The 21,429-nt window shown below is 28.3% G+C and overlaps 5 protein-coding genes across 7 annotated transcripts; 2 read left to right on the plus strand and 3 right to left on the minus strand.

The window, feature by feature from the left end:
* Window positions 1–53: 53 nt before the first annotated feature.
* On the minus strand, window positions 54–2,374 carry LOC126848173 (ubiquitin carboxyl-terminal hydrolase isozyme L5). The gene is made up of 6 exons (XM_050588836.1): window positions 2,221–2,374; window positions 1,886–1,949; window positions 1,159–1,264; window positions 837–1,024; window positions 564–761; window positions 54–463 (listed from the first exon to the last, which is right to left on the minus strand). The coding sequence occupies exons 1-6, from the start codon at window positions 2,294–2,296 to the stop codon at window positions 160–162; spliced, it is 936 nt and encodes a 311-aa protein (XP_050444793.1). The 5' UTR covers window positions 2,297–2,374; the 3' UTR covers window positions 54–159.
* Window positions 2,375–2,792: 418 nt separating this feature from the next.
* Window positions 2,793–6,239, minus strand: LOC126848142 (Bardet-Biedl syndrome 1 protein homolog). 2 transcript variants are annotated; one of them, XM_050588772.1, is made up of 7 exons: window positions 5,603–6,239; window positions 5,176–5,348; window positions 4,681–4,890; window positions 4,294–4,589; window positions 3,927–4,176; window positions 3,651–3,830; window positions 2,793–3,537 (listed from the first exon to the last, which is right to left on the minus strand). In XM_050588772.1, exons 2-7 carry the CDS (start codon window positions 5,251–5,253, stop codon window positions 2,911–2,913), a joined length of 1,641 nt encoding a protein of 546 aa, XP_050444729.1. In that variant the 5' UTR covers window positions 5,254–5,348; window positions 5,603–6,239; the 3' UTR covers window positions 2,793–2,910. The 2 variants fall into 2 exon arrangements, with proteins under 2 accessions (XP_050444729.1, XP_050444728.1); XM_050588771.1 differs by having other exon boundaries at window positions 5,176–5,353.
* Window positions 6,240–6,350: 111 nt separating this feature from the next.
* LOC126848124 (protein dispatched) lies at window positions 6,351–12,428 on the minus strand. Of its 2 annotated transcripts, none has more exons than XM_050588737.1 (10): window positions 11,692–12,428; window positions 11,457–11,597; window positions 10,576–11,238; window positions 10,107–10,494; window positions 9,787–9,988; window positions 9,285–9,672; window positions 8,621–9,190; window positions 8,242–8,542; window positions 7,849–8,149; window positions 6,351–7,706 (listed from the first exon to the last, which is right to left on the minus strand). In XM_050588737.1, exons 1-10 carry the CDS (start codon window positions 11,827–11,829, stop codon window positions 7,481–7,483), a joined length of 3,318 nt encoding a protein of 1,105 aa, XP_050444694.1. In that variant the 5' UTR covers window positions 11,830–12,428; the 3' UTR covers window positions 6,351–7,480. The 2 variants fall into 2 exon arrangements, with proteins under 2 accessions (XP_050444694.1, XP_050444693.1); XM_050588736.1 differs by having other exon boundaries at window positions 10,570–11,238.
* A 737-nt stretch (window positions 12,429–13,165) lies between these two features.
* Window positions 13,166–16,150, plus strand: LOC126848161 (BRO1 domain-containing protein BROX-like). The gene is made up of 7 exons (XM_050588816.1): window positions 13,166–13,443; window positions 13,703–13,933; window positions 14,040–14,135; window positions 14,249–14,427; window positions 14,512–14,687; window positions 14,813–15,045; window positions 15,174–16,150. The coding sequence occupies exons 1-7, from the start codon at window positions 13,343–13,345 to the stop codon at window positions 15,418–15,420; spliced, it is 1,263 nt and encodes a 420-aa protein (XP_050444773.1). The 5' UTR covers window positions 13,166–13,342; the 3' UTR covers window positions 15,421–16,150.
* A 1,140-nt stretch (window positions 16,151–17,290) lies between these two features.
* LOC126848180 (protein sarah) lies at window positions 17,291–20,423 on the plus strand. The gene is made up of 5 exons (XM_050588852.1): window positions 17,291–17,572; window positions 18,053–18,315; window positions 18,418–18,607; window positions 18,709–18,861; window positions 18,980–20,423. The coding sequence occupies exons 2-5, from the start codon at window positions 18,061–18,063 to the stop codon at window positions 19,102–19,104; spliced, it is 723 nt and encodes a 240-aa protein (XP_050444809.1). The 5' UTR covers window positions 17,291–17,572; window positions 18,053–18,060; the 3' UTR covers window positions 19,105–20,423.
* Window positions 20,424–21,429: the final 1,006 nt, after the last annotated feature.

Genomic DNA, 21,429 nt, shown 5'->3' on the forward strand with positions numbered 1-21,429 from the left:
GCGCGCGCGTTAATGTGTGTGTGGGGGGGGAGGGGGGAGGTAGATAGAAAACATTATGCAAATAACTGTTTATTAAAAAAAAAAAAAGAATTAATATAATGCGAATTATTTTCTTCTGCAATAATCACTTAAAATTTAATTTTTTTTCTTTAGATAAATTCACACCTTATTTTTCTTTGATTCCTTTTCGAGAGCTTTCTCTTTTGCCTTTTGATACAGAGGCACAAGCTTGCCTTCTTTAGCAAGAATCTTCAAAAGTTCCATAATAAGTGGTAAATAATTATGTTTTCTTCTAATATTCTCAATTTGGTATCTTTTCGACTTTCTTATTTCTTCCTCAATTAGTGTTTGTAAACGTTCTAGCTCTGCAGGATCGCAAACATTAGCTTTCTGTCTTTCATATAAGGTTTTTCTGTCTGTTACTATAGCCATTAAATTGAAATGAATTTCGCCTTCATTATATCTGTATTCATAATAACATTTATAATTTTATTTCCGTAATAAGCAACTTATACATGTCTATATGGACAAAATTAATGAAGTAGCTATATATTATAACTTACTTGTTTATCCGTTTTTGAATTATAGGCTTTGCAGCTTGTACCCATTGTTCTCCCATTGGGCATGGACATAAATCAATCGGACCATCTTTTAATCCATCCAATTCATACAAACGACCGTCAATCGGAACGTAACTTACAAAATGAAATACATCATCATCTTTAGATGCCTGCTTTGAGTCATATTCAAATAAAGTTTGTCTAAAATTTGGATTTACAATACAGAACCATTCATGGTATTAATAATTGTTAAACAGCTAGCTATAGAATACATACCTGGAAAAAGAATTATGCACTTCTCTTATAACATCAGAATTACTGAGGGCAAGTCCACGCATGTTTGCATCAAAGCTTTGACAGAAATTTTTAAATTCCTCTAAATTTGGTCCTAAAGATATATCTGGGTGTTTACAATTTAATAAAACACTCAATATTGCTTGTGTTGCACAGGCATTGTTTATTACCTAAACATATATCATTATTTTAATATCTATAAAAATCTAACTTCTATATGAGAGCACAAATAATTCACATAAATCAATAAAATTATCTCATAACATAAATTCAATTACATAATCATAAAATTATAATCACATACCTGTTTTGCAAAAAATATTTTGTCCAATCTATTATCGCGCACAATATTTCCTGATAATTCGTCATCTTGTACCCATTTGAATAAAAATATTAAACCATGAATAGGCCTGTCAGAAATTATTTATCACATTTAATATTGTGTGTGTGTTTATATATATATATATATATATATATATATATATATATATATATATACACACACACACATACATATATATATATATATATATATATATATATATATATACACATATAAAAGTATGAATAAGTATAAATATAATTAAAACAGTATAATATAAAGAAATAAGTATGTGTGTGTATGTGTGTGTGTATATATATATAACAGAAATAATGTTATATATAAAAGTAAACCATATTAAATTAACAAATAGTATGTGTGTTAATTTCTTTAAAATTATAAATATATATATAAAATTATTAACATGTTATTTTTATCTATTTTATATGTTTCACATTTTGTGCATTTAAAACAAATATATAATCATGCTAAAAAGCAAGAGAATAAAAGCACAATGTAAGAGTGCAAATATAATTACAAAGTAAGATTTAAAAAAAAAGTATAGTTACAACAAAATATAGTTACAAAGATTAATATATAGTTACTATATATTAATATAGTCATATTAAAAATATCTAATCTTTCACACATAAATTGTTTTTTAAGTTAGATAATAAAATTGTACTTATATTATGCAAAATAAATTTACTTCAAATCATCAAATTGCTCATCATCCAAACTCCATAATTCTTCCACTTGGGCTCCTTTGACACCTGAAAAGATTATATATATATATATGATATGTGTGTGTGTGTGTATACATTATACACACACACACTTGTGCTAATATAAATCGATTTTGCAATATTCATGAAATAAAAAGAGATCCCGAAATTTATAAAAAAAAGTATTTGCTATTTACGAATGTATAACCTTGACAAGCGCAATTCATATAATCGTTATAAAAATAATATACAGAGATTCTATTATAGCTTAGATAAGTTTTATTATAATATAATCTGAAATAAGTGGAAATGTACTTACCAAATTCTTTAATCAATTCCGTAAAAACACCAGGATCACTTTCGATGAGACACCAATTTCCTGCAGAATCCGCCATGTTTTATAAACTATCACACATACATATATATATCCATTCATACAAATGTCGAGTAAAAAATTGTGATCGATCGCAGCGCCACTCGGTGGCAAATCTCATGATTTTATAAATTATAGGTAAAAATTTAGAATTCTTTGATTAATCATTCAAAATAAAGACAAAAATGTTTTTGTCCTGATTCACCAATTAAATTTTTCAAAATTTTCGTAGATTTTCAAACAGAACATCTCTAATAGACCATCTAATACAAAATCTCATCGATAAAAATATAATACAATCAAGAAAAAATATTAGAAAAAAAGAATAAGAAATAAAGAATAAGATAAGAATAAGATAAGAACAAATTAAGAATAAGATAAAAATAAAAAATAAAGATTAAGAAGTATTTATAATCAGTACTAAAAAAAAATAAAATAATATAAGAGAATAAGAAAATAAGATTTATTTTTTATTGATATTTTTAAAGTTTTTAAATCACATATAAATCAGTATGAGTCACAGATATGGATATGCAACTAAAAGCATCAAAGACAAAGTTTCTATTCTAAAAGATAATTTTAACATAAAATAATAATTAATAATTTTCATTTAAAAAATTTAAATAAATATATTCTTCAGATTTCAAAATCTTCTTCAGCAGCTGGCAATATTACAGTTGTTATACCTAAAGGTTTTGGATTAGATTTCTTGCACAGTAATATCTTAATTTTTCCTGATATTTGACTTCTTAAGTTCGCACTAACGGTTAGAGGTATGGGTATAGCACTCGGTAACAAAGGCAAGTCTATCACACAAGGATTCACATCGGTATCTTCGGATCGGCAGAGAATATATAATTCTGTGTAGGATAAACTTTCAGAGATATTTGTGACTAGAATGCGAATCACGTAATTCGGACCTAAACCGAGGACATTTGCTTCCAATGTAATAGGATTCGGTCCTGCTGCTTGATTTTCGCTTAAATTTTCAAATGCTCGTTTAGCGGTTGTTAAGCGTAAACGAAGAAAGCCTTGCTGAAAAGTATTATGAATTTTCTTCGCCTCGGCCCTCTCCCTTATCGTCTGATCGACGAATAATCGTGTTTTCTTCGGTATCGAGAACTTCGATGTATTGCATGATAATGAATTCGATATTGAATTGTTCATATTGAAATCAGCAGTGCGTTTTAGAATCTTCATACATAAGCCACCGCCAACAGTAATCATAGCTATTGTTCGTTCTTCTTGTCCCATTCGTCCATACTACATTTGTAAATTAAGTTTACTTATATTTATATATATCAAAAACACACATAAATAAATGTAAATTTACATTAATTTTGTTTTAATAAAATTCATTTTCATGTAAAAAGTACCTTAAGAGCAGATACAGGCTCCATAATCTTTACTGTATCCACGTGATGTTTTCCATCATAAATGCGCACTCCATAGCCTGCTGTGCTTACAGCTAACAAAGACAACCCACTTTGCGGTACTGGTAAACTCACTAAATCTAGTATTATGCCAGGAATGTTGATGTACCATAATTTTATTCCCTGTGTGAGAAATTTATATATTCAAAAAAGTGTAACACACATATTATTAATCAAGTACATAAACTTCTATTTGAAAAAATATGAATTCAAACATACCCTTTTTGAAAATCCTACTAAAGTACCATCCATAACAGCTACTGCCGCACCTTCAGAAGAAAGAACAGAAATAGCTACTGCTGGCGCTGACAATGTTTCCCAAAGTTTCACAGGACTTCCTCTCCTAATCGCTCCTATTTTTCCATCTCTTCCAATGACCATTATGCGACCATCGCCAGTCCATAAACCACAACTGGCAAATGCCACTGGTGGCCATTCCAGTTGATGTTTATCCATAATTGAAAATGCTCTATATGGCAATTAAACAATATCCATAACAGAGATAAATAATATTTATATGAATATGATTCAATATAAAATATTATTTTATAAGTGCGCATTTCGTTTTAATTATGTAAAAAAATACCTGGGATCCAAGATGAGAATTTCGCCTGCCTCGGTTCCTAATATTAAACAACTACTGGCCGGATCGTTCCACGAATCTCTCCGGATGATTGCAATCGTTGTTAGAGCATTGGCTTTGACAAGCGGAATCCTTCGATACTGCTCCGCGAAACTTAGTCGCAAATTACTATCCATAGACAAAAATTTTAATGTGCGAGGTGAAAGAAATGACGCCCCAATTTCTTTTAGTAATAGCTCCAAATCATCCGCGAGCGTAAGCACATTCAGTTCCTCGTCCAATCCACATTTGTGCCAAATCTACATCAAATTATTAAGATAATACTATTCGTGACAATACATAAAATTGACCTATAAATTAAAAAATGACTTTATATCAATACTAATATACCTCTCGTTCTTTTGGATGAGCATCAATATGGGGCAAACAGTATTTAAAAAAGGGTCTCATGTTTTTAAAAATATATACACTGGCCCCAGCTCCTACAGCTACTACAGATGATCGAATTTCTCCATTTTCTGTATAAAAACCAACCACACCACAAGGTGGATCTATCATATTATGTTCTGTTACTTGATCACCTCCTTTATACACTCGTACCTAGAAACAAACAATACATTAGAAATTATAATATAAGTTATGAGGAAAATTCAAGAAGAGAGAGATAAAATTTAAATGTTTAACAATTCAACACTATTTAATTACATTTTGTTCTCAAGCTTTATAAGATTGTGTTGAATATAAAATATCATAATTTGCAGAGAAGTATGGCTACTTTCTCACTCGCTTATTTTTTTTGTCTTTGTATTTAAATATATAAATTAATTATATACATATATATAAACTTTACATATAAACTTGTTATTTTTATAAATGCATATGTACCTTTGTCAAGTCGTTTCCTACTGGTCCAAGATCAGCACAAATAAGCCTAGCATCTCCATCGCCACTTACATCCAGCATATCAAGTCCACCTGGCAAAGTAAATAAACCAGCACTTGGTTCCCAAAGTGCTTCCAACCATCGACTCGTACCAAGTCCTCCGAGAGATTTGTGGTCTGCTCTAAAAAACATATATATATATATTAAAAAATAAAAATAAAATGCAATACACAAAAATAATATGAAATTGTGATTCTTTTTAATCTAATATGCAATTACTTATGGAATAAGTTGAAAGTTAATGTCAGATTTATTACTTTATATTTAAATCTTTAAAACAATAAATTTTAAATATATGTGTAGCACTTTTTTATAAGATGAAAATCGACAGAAATTTATTTGAATAAAATAAAAAAAAAGTATTTTTTACCTTAAACCGTGCATGAGAGACTGCAAGTTTTATTATCCTTCAGTACAAAAAAGAATTGTGTGAACTTATTTAATACCTATTTATCAAACTACATATCAGCTTTTTCGTTTATGTGATATAATATCTGAAATATTATATCAATATACATAAAACATATCTAGAATTGATTAAAATAAGACGTTTTTTATCTTTACATGTCTTTACATGTAGGGCTTTGCCCTAATTCTGGCAATAATGGCAATTTCACAATTTATTAAGTTGACATTTTATCATATTCTCTGGCTAAAAGCAGATAAAAGCAGATGGATATATATAAATATGTATATGATACAAATATTGGAAATTATAATCACAGAATGCCACATGTTTTGTGTATCTGTTTCCATAGCAATAGCAATGTATATACTCGGCACAATTTCCTATTTATATATACTGTTGTCTAAAGCTGCGTTCAAAAATCTACTCATCAAAGTATCTAAAACATAAAATTTTTGTTCTTTTTGATTGATCAATTACAACAACATAGTTCTGTCACGAATAAAGTTTTAAATGCATATGCGAGCGCAAAAAAAGATCGAGAAATTAAATATGTACATAGATAAATTAAATGTTAAATCATATCAAAGGCAAAAGTTATTTCAACAGACATTATATATATATATATATATATATATATATATATATATATATATATATAACGTGATTTTATAGAATTATAACAATCATTGCCTCAATGTACACACATATATTATTTAATAATTTGATCGTTTCATAAGCATATATGATACAGAGAATCAAATATTATTACACCTAATTTTAAATTCCATTACACATATGTATTTACATTTCTTTTAATGCACTGTTACTTAAAATATATGATATTAATATAACATACAATTTTATACTCTAATATATCATTTTATACAGTTTAGAAACATATTCGCAAAATATATAATTGTGCATCATTTATATTCATAAAATTTCTAAGATAAAATAATTTCTCCTACGTTATAATATGAAAAAAACTATATCACATTTTTTATAGCTATAAATTTTAGCTATATCAAATTTTTTATAATATAATAAAACAATGTTACCATAAAAAATATAAACTATACGTACATACAAATATATTTTTGTTATTTTAATCTAAATTAATATATGTGACAAATAATTGGCAAATATCTAAAATAGAAAGTAACATTTTTCTCATCTTTACATTTACATTTACATTTGCATTGTTAATTATCATATAATACTGACAATGTTCATAAATATATTTAATCAATGATCATATCGATTATCGAGATTCAAAATTCGTACAATATTATTTTTGTGACACACATTAGATTTATATCCATATACATTATATAGTATAACATTCTTATAAATTACAACTAAAACTTTTAAAGTATAAAAGAGATGTTAATATACTTATTAGTTTAAGTTAAAATTTAATTTCATAGTCAATAAATAATGTGTATGTACGTACATATATTTATATCACTAATATATAGGAAACTTTGTATTATAAAATTGTATATAGGTATATATGTACGTGTGTGTGTGTGTGTGTGTGTGTACGCGCGCGCGCGCGCATACGTGTTGATATACATGTATTTATTTGCATTGTATATATGTAGATGAATGACAGATCATATGCACCTGAATAATGACCTTAAAGCTATTTGAACACAGCCAACAGTCACATTAATTATATGATGTCACACCTACGTACAAGATAACATATGTGGATAATTGTTTTATACACAATCTGAAAAGGTACACGTTTTGTTAAGATGAAAATTTGATATTCCTAGAGAGAATGAATTCCTAGAGAGAATGAATAATTTTAATTTAAATAATGATAATTATATTTCAACGAAGTAATGTCGATAATGGAGACGGTGGTGATGGAGGCCTTGGTGCAAGAGTTTCCAATTCACTGCAATGAAATTGACATACAGAACTGGATGTACTTAGAGTCGATTCTGACAGCATACCACGTCCTTTATAAGCTTTTCTCGCTCGATTGTTATCCTTGTCGGTTTCAATTACGCTATCATCATCATATTTATGAAAACAGATCAATAACATCTTTAATCTGTAAATTACGAGATTATCATTAATTATTATAATTATTATAATTTATTATACTGTAACATGTGTTATATCGCATTGCTAGAATCTTAAAATGCACTTATGTAGATATAAGAGTAATTAAATATGTATAAAAAACTTGTCACCTGGAATATTCAAACTGAGCGAAGCGTGAAGATGGTCCTATAACCGCTAACATCGAACACAGAAACAGTGTGGCGTATATCCAACTAATGCCCATTACAAGTAATAAAAATACACCAATTTGTATATATGCCAATACATGAGAAGGTAACATCAAAGCGCCTGCAGCTCCGCTCGTAATCGCTGCCATAAGAGTTGGACCGCCCATCTGTTGCAACGCCGCTTTTACTTTGTCTATTTTTTTCTCAGAAATGCACGCTTTATAACTCACAGCATAATGTAGACTGAAGTCTACAGCGAGACCTATAATAAAGTGTATCTGCATGTATTCAATCAACTTCAAGAATATTTTACATCATAAATAACTTAATCAAGCTTCCATTATCAATTTTTACCTATTGCTGTAGTTATTGCAACACTCTCCAAGACATTGAGTTTCCAACCAAGAAGAATGAGGATAGCGACTGTTACTATTATCGCAGCACCAATAGTAACAATGGCATATAGGCTGATAAGAGGATTTAAAGTAACCAGCACTAATACAATGAGAGCTAAAGTTAATGATACTCCCATTGCCCATATAGTACCTTCGTACAAAGTACGCTGCAACTCGTAAAATTCAAATCTGCTAACAAACCATCCACCTCGCATCCCTCTAGGCGCACTTCGTAATTGATCTTGCATCCAACTCTCAACCTTATCCAAATTTAAAGGTTAAAATTTATTATTTATAGTCCATATGTAGATAATTATGATCAATAAATAGTAACTAACCTGATGAAAAAATTTATCCATGTTCGCAAATGAAAGACTATATGCATAAGTACTATCATATTCAACAACAAGCGCTTTAATTTTTGGCGTTAGTTTAAGCGAGAGTGTACCATTCAGCACTTCCGGGGATAATGGTTCTTTCACAAATTTTAGACCTGCAGAAATCGCACCACCCCGAATCCACAAAGAAGTGCGATGTATCTTCGCACTAGCTTCAGCCGCACATTGTTGCAAAACATTGGGTTTGTACGGGAATTTGCTGTTTTCGCAGCACGGTAAATACTCGATATCCGGATCAATAGGATCTTTACAACTTCTCTGCATCCAGGAACGTAATGATTCAATAAAACAATTCGTTAACATAGGTCCCATAGTATCACGATAAAACGGTTGACTGCGTAAATTTTTGCAAAATCGTTCGAGCCATAATTGCGAACTTGGATTAGAAATATCAAAGTTTGGATCATAGTCTAGTGTTCCTCTTTTGTTAGGATCAAGGTAATCGCCATTGTCGATCGGTTTTACACCCCATACAAATCTTAATGGTAAAACTCCAGCATCACCACCAATCTGTATCAAATATATGTACATATATATCATATTTTATATAACATATTTTATATATAGAAACATAAACTGTTAATAAATATAAACATATAAGCACCATTTCGTATCGTTCAAACCAAAATCTTCGCGAATATATTAAATCGTATCGTTCAAATGGATGTGCTGAATGGAAGAGTTGAAAATCAATATAATCGGGCAGTTGCAGACCCGGATGATGAAAGACAATAATGCAACTTGCTATTGCCATAGTTCCCAAACTTAGTAACCACAACCATCGCAAACGAATCACTATTCCGGTAAGAAAGGCGGTAAACCCTACTGTTACTTTGTCTCCCAAAGATCGTAAGGGACGAATAATCTTCCTCGTAATAAAATTGACAGGCGATAAGGTATTTAATTTATAGTGTTCTGACAAAACCACACATGCTGGTAACCATGTGATCATCAAGAAGAAGTTAGCAATAACTGTCATGCCTGAAAATAAACTATATACAAAATTATTAGAGTGTATACACAAGAGATATAAACAAGAACATATTAAAAAAAATAAGAAAAATATACTATTTATATATAATATTTATATATAATAAAATTAATACCTGAAACAATTGATAGCAGTCACATTACTAACAATTGACGCAAAAAAAGCTACTGCTGTAGTGAGAGATGTCACAAACATTGATGGAAAAGCATGTTTCATTGTCGTTTGTACCAAATGTACTAATTCATCATTAGAAAGCTTCTGCTGCTTTCCAGATTCCCATACTTTACAATATATAAATGCATCATCTGCTCCAATGCCTGTATCATAATAGTATATTTATAATATCTATAGATCAATATATATTGTTAATTGTATAAAAATTATTAAAAATTATTAAAAATATATAGATATATATTTTAATACAAAAATACTAACCTACAGCAACAACAATGGCCAGTAAATTCATAAAGGGAAAGAATTGAATACGTAACACTAAAGTGTATACTGCGTATGAGATCCCAAGACTAAATAGCACTGCCAAAATTGTTGTTATAGTCAACACTATAGAGCCAGTGTATGTCCAAATACAAAGAGTAACAAAGATAAAACCAATTAGTACCAAACTTGAATCAGATACTAATAGTCGATCAAACAATGTACTTTTTAGGCCAAGTTGCATGCCTTGAACACGAAAATTTCCATACATTAAATCATCGTTTTCTATCGCTTTGTAAAAATCTAAAGTTGCAGAACTTGCCGCAATTGGAAGAAATAACATGGCAGATTGCAATGTCAAATTTTGTGTATTTTTCAAATCCATCTTCTGTAACAATCCAGTATTAAATATTAGAATAATGGGTAAGTATAAATATTTGCATTATGAAGCAATAAGACATACTCTTACTGGAATAAAATTAATGTCCAAAAGATAATGCAGCAAGTGGTAAGCTGCGTTTCTCATGTAACATTCAGTTGGCACATGTTTTTGGCAATTGAAATCTTCTGCACAATTAGGCAATAACTTATGATTATGGTAATAATAAGCGCACTGTTGCAAAAGCGTTTTCACTCTATTCAGATCATTTTCTGTTACTCCCAAGCAAGAACTGCGATTCGATAAAAATGCCACATAATTAGCTGGCGACCAGCTTCTGCAACATTTACTACTATCGTGCTCTTGTGTCTGACAAAGAGATGAAAAATGAGCATTTGCACGAAGTACACCATCGATATGACATTGAGCTAATATGCCTTCCATTGACCATAAATTTTTCTCTTGAGAATCCACAGCAATTACAACACGAGCATATGAAGAAGTTGGTAAATTGCAGAAATAATTATCGTTATTATTCTGATTTTTGTCATCCATCATAACATTTATGTCATGTTTATCTTTAAATTCTATTAATTCATCATATTTATCTTTCTCTTCATTGCTTGTTTCTTTCAAACTTGTATCGTTTAGTAGCGTTTGATATTTCTTTCCTTTTCGTTTATTTTTACCTTTTGTCTTTTTTCTGAGAATACCCTGAGTAGACAGACTATAGTTTTGTGTATGCATATTAGACTGCAAAATCAAATTAAGAGTTTAATATATAATACATTTGCTAATTATTTCATTCTTATAGTATTAAATATATATAATATATATATATATATATATATATATATATATATATATATATATATATTATTATAAATAAAACTATCCAGTTGAATAAATATACAAAATACAGAATTTGAAACATGTAAGAATAAGGATTTAGAATAAGATATTATACATACCTGTTGATTTAGTTGATTTAATATGTACTGATGATATTCGAAAGGATTATCAGTAAGATCTCCTCTTGCCTTTGTAGCTTCCATTAAATGATGCCAGGCTGTGAGTCTTTGTGCTAAAACAGTACCTCTTGCCTCAAATCCCTGTGAAAAGTATTAATGAATAATATTTTATACTTGAAATATCAATTATACATGTCTTTCTCATATTTAAAAAAATATTCATATTTGTACATACCATTTGAGGATCTGTAAAATCTGGAAGCTTTTCAGTCGTAAGAGGAATAATTAGACATATCGATGAAAATGCAAAAACCACCATTAAAATGATATATGGATGATGAGCAACTAGGCGAGGAAACCAGAATATTTCCATTTCTATAATTTCTTGTTCTTTTAAATTTTATATGTTTATTTCAAATACATTTTTTCAGAATGAATTAAGAGAATCACAGATATAATTAATAAGTAGTCATTTATCATCTCTCTATTAAATTCGTGAAAATATATTTTCAATAGCATTGAAACACTTTTTTATAATAAACAAATTTTTTGTATCACATAATCATTCTTGTCTCATTTTATTCAACACTTTACTGAATATTTTAAACATTCTTGATAGAATGTTTTTGTAATTCTCGACTTGTACATCACAGTTTACGCTTTGTATATAATTTCGAAAATATCTGAATATGAGATCAGTATTCAGCGAGTCGATGGAGAAATGACCATATATGAACGCAATAAATTTCAACCAAATGTTTGAATCCCTCGTCCATATATTTTTTATATATTTTTCTCTTTTTATTCTAATATTTTTATTCAATCACATTGGACACGTTAATATTTTGAATCTCTTATTAATTTCTAGATAAATAAAAACGTTACGCGTCTACTTCAAATATAGCACGTGTTTACATTACAATGACAAATGGTACGACCCGAATGAATCGTGAATGGTGAATGTATATAAGATACATGGCATCAAGAAAACTGGCGAAATATATATATATATATATATATAACCAATAGCGACACTCGGCATTCTATGTCGGTACTTTTGATATTAGGGTGCCGTCCCATGACAGAATTTCGAAAAACGAAATCTCGGAAAAGTAATAGAGTGGAAATCAACCAATCAGAATTATTGGAAGAAATTTAGACTTATTTGAATACAAAAGATTTTCGGAATTAAATTTTTATGTGTATAAGAAAAATTTTATTGGGAGATTTAATTTTATAAATAGCAAATATACATATATAATACAAAGTAACTAATATAACCTATTATAAAAATTACAGTAATCTATTAAATATTTAAATAACTTATTTAATATTAAAGTAATTAGCAATTCTTTTAAAATGAAATCATTATGTAAACTTTAAAATATTGTACTTATAATCTGAATTTGAAAAAATCAAATGATAGAATTAACTTTTATCAAATTTGAAGAAAATTTGTTTTAAAAGCTATATAGTTTGGCATATAAAAGTTTTTTAATGTCTGTTATGTAATATAAAATTATACTTATATAGTTAATAATAAATTGTAATAATTAAAAAATAATAATATATAATATATAATTAATATTATTAAAATTATATTATAAAAATTATATTATATTATATTATATGGTGAATCTGATTGGCTATGCCATGTTGTAGTACCATCTTTTCGAACAAACTACTGTTACACACCACACATATGATGTGTATGAGAAAGTGGATGTTATTCATACATACGTTTATATATAGTGCGTATCTTTCATTGAGCGCAACAACGCAGCGTAGCGTTTGTCTTATCTGTCAAAAGTGACAAGTACAAAACAGGATCAGAATCGTGACTGATACAATTGGACGTGTCTTCCACGTAAGATTCGTGCAACGCGATGGCTCACTGGTTTCATCGCAATGTGCTAAAAGCGACAACGAATCAAAAATTCGAGTTGAAAGTCTCGAATCCTACAGACGCCACCAAAAAGCTTTGCAAGTTAGAGATTTTTAAATGAATTGTGTATTACATAGACTGCTGACAACTGTTATAATCTGATAATTATTATTTTTCAATAAAATATATAATTCTTGAGAAAATATACATTATTCTGATATCTATGCTTAATATAAGATATTAGAATTGTACACTTCTTTCCTAATATTACTAAAATTTTTCTTTTTTATTTGAAAAATATATATATATTTTTTTCGTTTTTTTTTTTTTTTCCTCCATTAAAAGGTATTCTCGTTTTCAGTGACTTGAAATTATCAAGAGCCAGACTTTTAGATCTCGTCAGAAATGCAAACAATACCAGCGATACAATAGAACCTGCTTTTCTTAGTTATCTGAGTTTGTTATATGGTTTCTTATGGGAAATTAAACCATCCGAGGAAGAAGCACAACATGTTGGCAGACCTAATCCCAGCAAACTCAGAAATATTCTTGTATTTAAGTGGACACAAACATTACTTGGTGGAAGCACATTGTAATTATAATTATATATTAATTATAAAGAGAATATTTAATGAAATAAGATAGTTTGTAAATGATTCCAAGACTTCTAATTAAAAATTACAATTTTTTAATTAAAGCTCCAGTGCTGATTCAGTTTATGAAGCAGCTAACATGAGTGTTAATATAGGTCTTTGGTTCATGAAGCATGCAGCTATGATTGCGGCAAAAGATGAGTAAGTATTGAAGAAAATATTTTTAAGAGATCTTTAAATAATTAATATTATATAACATTATATTGTATAAAAATAAAGAAAAAAATAATATATTAATAATCTATTAATTTTAGCATTACAATGAATGAGGCTAAAGAGGTACACAGCTTATTAAGACGAGCTGCTGGAATATTTACCTTTGTACAGACTGAGTTTTTACCACAATTGGCGAATCCACCACCATTGGGAAGTGATTTAGATCCCCGTGTGCTAAACGCATATGTTAATCAATGTACAGCAGAAGCACAAGAAGGTTGTACTCATATAATGAGTGACTATAATGTGACTTCAATAAATTTATTTAATTGTATTTATATCATTTTTTTCATTCTTATAGTGACAGTGGCTAGAGCAATAGAACTCAAACATAATTCTAGTTTGATAACAGCTTTGGCTAATGAGACTAGTAAACTGTTTCTTGATGCTGCTAATACTCTTCGTCCATTTAAGCCAGAAATATCTGCCCAATGGATAAAGTACTTGGAACTAAAAGCAGCATTTTATCAGTCTTATGTAAGCCTGAAAATTTGTAAAATAGTCAATACTTATTTAAATAACTATAAAATGCGAACAAAAAGGTTTTTGTTATTGTTATTATTTATAAAAAATATTTACTATCCATAAACCTATGTTTTTAGGCTTATAATTATTGTGGTGAAAATTTATTAGCAATGGATAAATGCGGCGAAGCGATACGAGCGATGCAAGAAAGCGAATCATGTTTAAAGAAAGCGAAAGCGCTATGTCAAGAATACGGGAAAACGCATGGACCTGCGCCTCGTGTTAAACCGGATCAACATGCTGTATTTAAGCGCCTAGCACCCATAGTGAAACTCACTCTTGATAAATGTAACCGGGAGAATGGTTTGATGTAATTATTTCATTTACTCGTAATATACATCATTATTATTATTTTAATGGGATAATGTTATATATTATATTTTAATGTATAATATTTTTAAACAAAATTTATTAATCAAGAAATTTAAATAATACCAGATATCATCATACAGTACCAGGAGAAGTTCCAACTTTGGATACAAAAGCTACTTATGGCTTAGTCAGTCCAATCGACTTTCAGATGCCGGCACCAAACTCCATTTGGAATTTGGATACATACAAAGTATTAGCTGGAATAGCAGCAGCGAAAGTAGAAAAGGAGCAAACTTTGCCACCAGTTAAGGAAGAGGCAATTCATCAAAGTACTAAAGAGCCGAAGAATGAAAGTGGTTGCATTCTACAATAAGAATTTTCCTGCAATGATATAATTTGTAAATGCTTTTTTTTTTTGTCACAGTGATATTAATTTTAATTGCGATAGATGTGTGGATGCAGTATATAAGTTATATATCTGTCATGCACAAGTACAAATTATGTTGTGAAACAAAACATTAATTATTAGATAAAATTAAAAGTATTAGATATTTATTATGCAAACATAAGTATATATCTTGCAAACTTAATTTATAGTTTATATCTTTTATAGTATATATTTTTTGTAATCAATAAGTATATAAACTATTACAAAAATTGTATTAGTATATATATCTATTTCATTCTGCATATGTTTAAAATTTTCAAATGAGTAATTTTTATATTTATACCAGCATATGTGATGCAATCTATATGTTATTTGTTTTTTTTTTGCAATATAATCAAGTATGTAATTGTATGTACAAGTGACTTCTATAATCAAGTATGTAATTGTATGTACAAGTGACTTCTTGCTAAAAGCAAAAAGATTGTCAATATTATTTTAATCGCTATGTGAACTAGTCAATGCTTTAGTGAAACTATATTTATAAAAAGTACAATAATGAGAAAGAGTTTGCAATTAATAATATGCATATAATGCATATTATCAGTGCATATACATTAATAGAAATATGCGATCATGGGTCTTTCTCCATATTTTTTATAAGCTGTAGGTTTAAAAATATAACAGAATGTTCAATTCTTATTATAAAGATATAAATATATATACATATATATATATATATATATATATATATATGTACACACATATAAAAATATATTTCAAAAACATGTTAAACTAATGCAAAGCATTAGTTATTGCTAAATTATAGCAATCTTTGTTAGTAATTATTATTTGTGATATGTTCAGCAATTATACAATTATATAATCAATATTGTCTATCAAAATTAAAAATTTGCAAGTTAGTGTATTTTATATTGGCTTTTAAAAATTGTATATATACATAATATATAATAAAGAAATTTTGTAAACTGTTATATAATTTATTTAAAAAATTTTGTATGCAATATATTATATAAGGAAACTTATATGTATACTAAAATACTTTATCATACAAATAATAAAGTGCACATTAAATTGCAGCCTAAAAATTATATTTTTATTCAAACACACACACACACACATATATATATATATATATATATATATATATATATATATATATATATATATACAAAGTACTAAATTTCGAACAAAACAGGCGAATATTTCGATAACTAAAATATCGAAGTCTGTTTTTTTTTTATCCCATCCAAAGCTAAATTCTTTTTATCAAAATTCGCCTCGAAACAATACAATCTAAAAAAAATCGAACCTTGATATTTGTATATTTCAGTTATCGAGATATCCGGCCTGTTTCATTTGAAATTTAGCATCATGCATATACATACGAAAAAAATAATTTACTAAGTAAATGTTTATGTAGATACATATAAGTAAATTTTACTTATATGTATCTACATAATGTATATATTAAAATATTAAAAATATAAAATATAAAAATTTCTAAAAATTGTATTATAAAATAAAAAAATATTTAGGATATCTAAAACACAAAAGTCATATATATATATATCGCATCTGTTTATTAATTTTAAAATGTTTTTAAAAATTATCATAAATTTTTATTGTGATTGCCAAGTAGAGAATTTGTTCAGCTACTTCAAAATTGTCTCACAATTTAACAATTATTCTCTCAGATAGTCAAATTAATATATTCTAATACAAAAGCTCGGACAGATACACTTGTGACCAAATAGTTTTCAATATAGCTCCACCATTTCTATCAGTATTACATCTAACCTACCCTAATCTGTTCCCGACCATGGCATTCGATCGGATAGCGATACAGATAGGACGCGCGAGGATGTTCCTGTTGTTGTAAAATCAACCATGATGTGCGGTTACGTTATAATAATAGCGATGAAATAGCAAACGCCGTCAAAAACAAGGTGGAAGTGAATGTATCTCGAAAATGTTGATATCGGACAACTACGCGATTAAATTCGTTAAGATGGTGTAGACATTACGTATATAACGAAATATACCTGTGACGAAGCAACATTTTGAAAACATTCATCGCGGTGTTTGATCTCCTCTTCATTTAGAGATCAATTCAAAAGTAAGAAGAACAGATCTGCACCTTTTATTATTATTATTATTTGTCGCTACTCTTTTAATACGATAACATGCCACTTGCGATAACATTGGATCATATATGTTACATATTATTTTCTTCGCTATACACTCTAGTGACAATGAACTTGATCTAATGACACGTCAATAAAGAGAAATTAATGCTCACATTGCACTTTTATTAGTTAATAGGAAACTATCAAAACATGTTTTAAAAAGCATAAATATTTTTCTTTTGCAAAATATATTTTAATTATAATATAGTTTATATGTTTATGTATAAACAACCTAGTTTTCATCATTTTCATTCTTATCATTTATCTAAATATAAAAGAATATTACCTATAATGTTTACATTTCTGTTTCATATATTAGATAATGCATACACATTTCTAAACCCTTAAATTTTCTTAAATTTTTTAATTTTTATTTGCTAATAGTTCTTATCTATTTTTAAACCCAATAGAAAAAAAAATGGAAAAAAAATGTACTAATAGAGGTATAATAGAGGAGGAGGAGCTCGAAGATTCTGAAAATATAATAATTAATGAAGTGGATGGTTTACCAAATTTACATCCAAATTACGAACAATTAGAGTTCGAATTTGAAAGAGAAAGACATGATACAGATATGAGATCAATCGATGAGTTGGTTCATGATGAAGACTTACCAACTTCTGTAATTGTTACTAATGTTGATCCTCGCGTTTTTAAGAATGATGATTTAAAGGTAATAAAAAAAAAAATAAAAGTCTTGCATGAGATACTAATTAATGATAAATCTTTTTTAATGATAAACCGTTATATTGTGATATTATTTTTACTCTTACAGCCAGCCATAGAAAATCTTTTCAAGCAATTTGGAGAAGATGCTACATTTCAGTACTTTAGATCCTTCAGAAGAATGAGAGTAAATTACAGTTCTCCCAATGCTGCCGCAAATGCAAGATTGCATTTGCATCAAACACATTTTGGGGAAACTGATATTAATTGTTATTTTGCACAACCAGTGACGCCTATAGGTTTGTAATTAGTGAAATTTCATATCATAAGATTAAGCATTTTCAATAAAGATACAAGAGAAAGTAATTTTTAAATTTATTAAAAGTCTCAATTTTTCTAGATATGGAAGATCAGCATCTCCAACCACCTGCTCTTACCAAACAGTTCCTCATATCTCCTCCCGCTTCTCCGCCGGTTGGTTGGCAACCACGTGAGGAAGGAGAGCCGCTTGTTAATCACGATCTATTAGCCGCTATAGCCAATTTATCCACAGGTTATTATTCAGGTTATCGTTTATTATTTCGAACTTATATTGACTTTAGATAGAAATAGAAGAGATAATGTACTAATATCCGGAAATTTTTAATTATATATGAATAATAATATTGCAGGTGGAACTCACGAGATACATCCAGGAGGATCAGGACAACCGGGCATAGTCGTGCATGTTTGTGAAAGTGCGAGTTCGGCACCGAATGCGCCTCGCATTCAACACACGCGTTGCCCGGAACACTAATTTTTTCTTTTCCCGTGTTTTTTAAATTATCATACATTAATAGAGTCTTATAATCTGCAGAATAATTAGGCTCGAACTGAAAGAAGAGCACATTTAGTGAACGATTTTAAATTAAAAAGTATTATTATATTAAGGCTATAATTCACACATCCAATTGTGTGGCTAGTATTCAAATGATGAAAAAAGTGATGCATTGTAAAAAGATTGACAGTTTGCAGACAACGATGGTCTGGTACCTAATATTTACCAAGCTTCCCACGGGTAGCGGTGATTTATAAATATCCATTGTTATATACTGATCAAAAAATAGAATTTAAAATTGTGTTTGTACATTGAGAAAATTTGTGAATTGCTTAGTTATTAATAGATTTATTTCTTATAACATATATGTGAGTTGAAAGAATTCCAACAGTTTGGCCTATATATATTGTTTCTACATTAATTCCTTAATCATTAATTATGTCAATATATCGTACATATCGTGAAAAATTATGTCCGTCGTGATAAAATTAAAAATCGATGAATCAAAGACGGAAACTGTTGAAGATAAGATTTTGCAATTCTACCTCTCATTGTCAGTGTGTTATTTCTATTCTTAAACAACACATAATTTAAAACACAATATTGTTGTAAATCCATGAAAGATGCTAATATTAGAATAATCGATACACAGAATCAAAAATTTGGAGTGTTAGGTTTAATGGCTATATTTTATTATATCTTTTTCTTTTCCTCTTTTTTGAAAATGCTTTCAAGATTATTTTTTTGTATTGTGAATTTTCAAACGCGTGCATGTGAGAAAAAATTTATGAAAATATATGACATTAATATTGTATGTGTGATATGTATGTGTATACGAATGTATCATTCTAAAAATATTGTGTGATTCTTTGTTCTGTGTGTTTTCTATAGGAGAAGCTACAATTAGCTTGAACATTACATGCTTAATCTTAAATCTATATCTATGATCTCTTGTCAATGAAGTTTCCAAAATCCTATTGTTATCACTTTGCTCTTTAAGGATTAAGTTGGCAAAAAAAAAAGAAAAAAAAAAAAGAATAGAGGATATTGTATGATACCGTATGTGATCATATCAGTGTTATGCTGATTTACACAACGGCAGTGGTGATTGTGTATATGTATATATACTGTTCTGTATGTGTGAAACATATAATTACTGTTATTGCAAGATTTGTGACCTAAAAATAATTGTTGAATATTTATAAATACTTTATAGTAACACACTTATTTTTATATAGTGTGTAGTATCGTTTGTATCCTGGTGATGAAAAATGTTGTAAAACCGTTTTGCTGCATCATTTAATTTCAATTTTTCTTTACCTCATAATTAAGAATCTAAATAAATAATACATGAATAATTATTATATACCGGAGGAAATAATGTACAAATGATTTGTATCAAAAAAGAAAATATAAATACAAATTATTTTACGTTAAAATTCTGACATATATATATATATATATATATATATATATATATAGTCTAATGTAAGTGCTACTTGTTGTCATGTGGAATTTACATTGCATATTAATAAGTAAAATATAGAAATTCAATGAGATTCGATAAAAACGTATTGTATACAGTTATGAAATATTCTGTCGTTTAATTCATTGAGATTTTATACCATTACACTCATCTTTCACTCTTATTAAAGTTATATAAAAGCTTTATACATATAACCGTCGTTATTATTTGCTTAAGTAACTATTCTGACGATTATTTCGACGATTCGAACTTTCTAACTACGTTTCAGATGTAGAAATTATATAAATACATATATTTCTATCATCGCTAAAAAAAATAAAATTTGGTGTTGCGAGGTACGGTGCTTATGCATTAAAGTATTGTGTAGGCCACTGGATAACATTATTCGTCGGGCTTTCGTGTATCCTGAAAATGAGAATTATGAATATCTTTGAACGCCGTCCACAAATTATAAATTCTAATAATAAATCAAAAATATGTTATGTTCTCAAAAATATGTTATGTAGAAAACAATGCTCCGAACCAATTCTTTCACAATAGTCCATATTATACTTATTGTTAATGATGAGTAAATTCATATATAAAACATTATAGTATGTATATATTTATTCAAGTATATATGTAAATTTTTATTATTTATGATTGAATTTTCTGCAATGAAAATATATATATATATATATTTGTGTGCACTGTCGTCCAGATTTGTGCAAGGATCTAATTGATGCTTTTAGCTAAATTCCATATTAATACTATAGCAAAAATTCTTTTTTTTTAACAAGTTTAATTAGCACTACAAAGAAATCTAAAAAAAAAAGATA

The sequence above is a fragment of the Cataglyphis hispanica genome, chromosome 3 (assembly GCF_021464435.1).
Source record: "Cataglyphis hispanica isolate Lineage 1 chromosome 3, ULB_Chis1_1.0, whole genome shotgun sequence".
Taxonomy (NCBI): Eukaryota; Metazoa; Arthropoda; class Insecta; order Hymenoptera; family Formicidae; genus Cataglyphis; species Cataglyphis hispanica.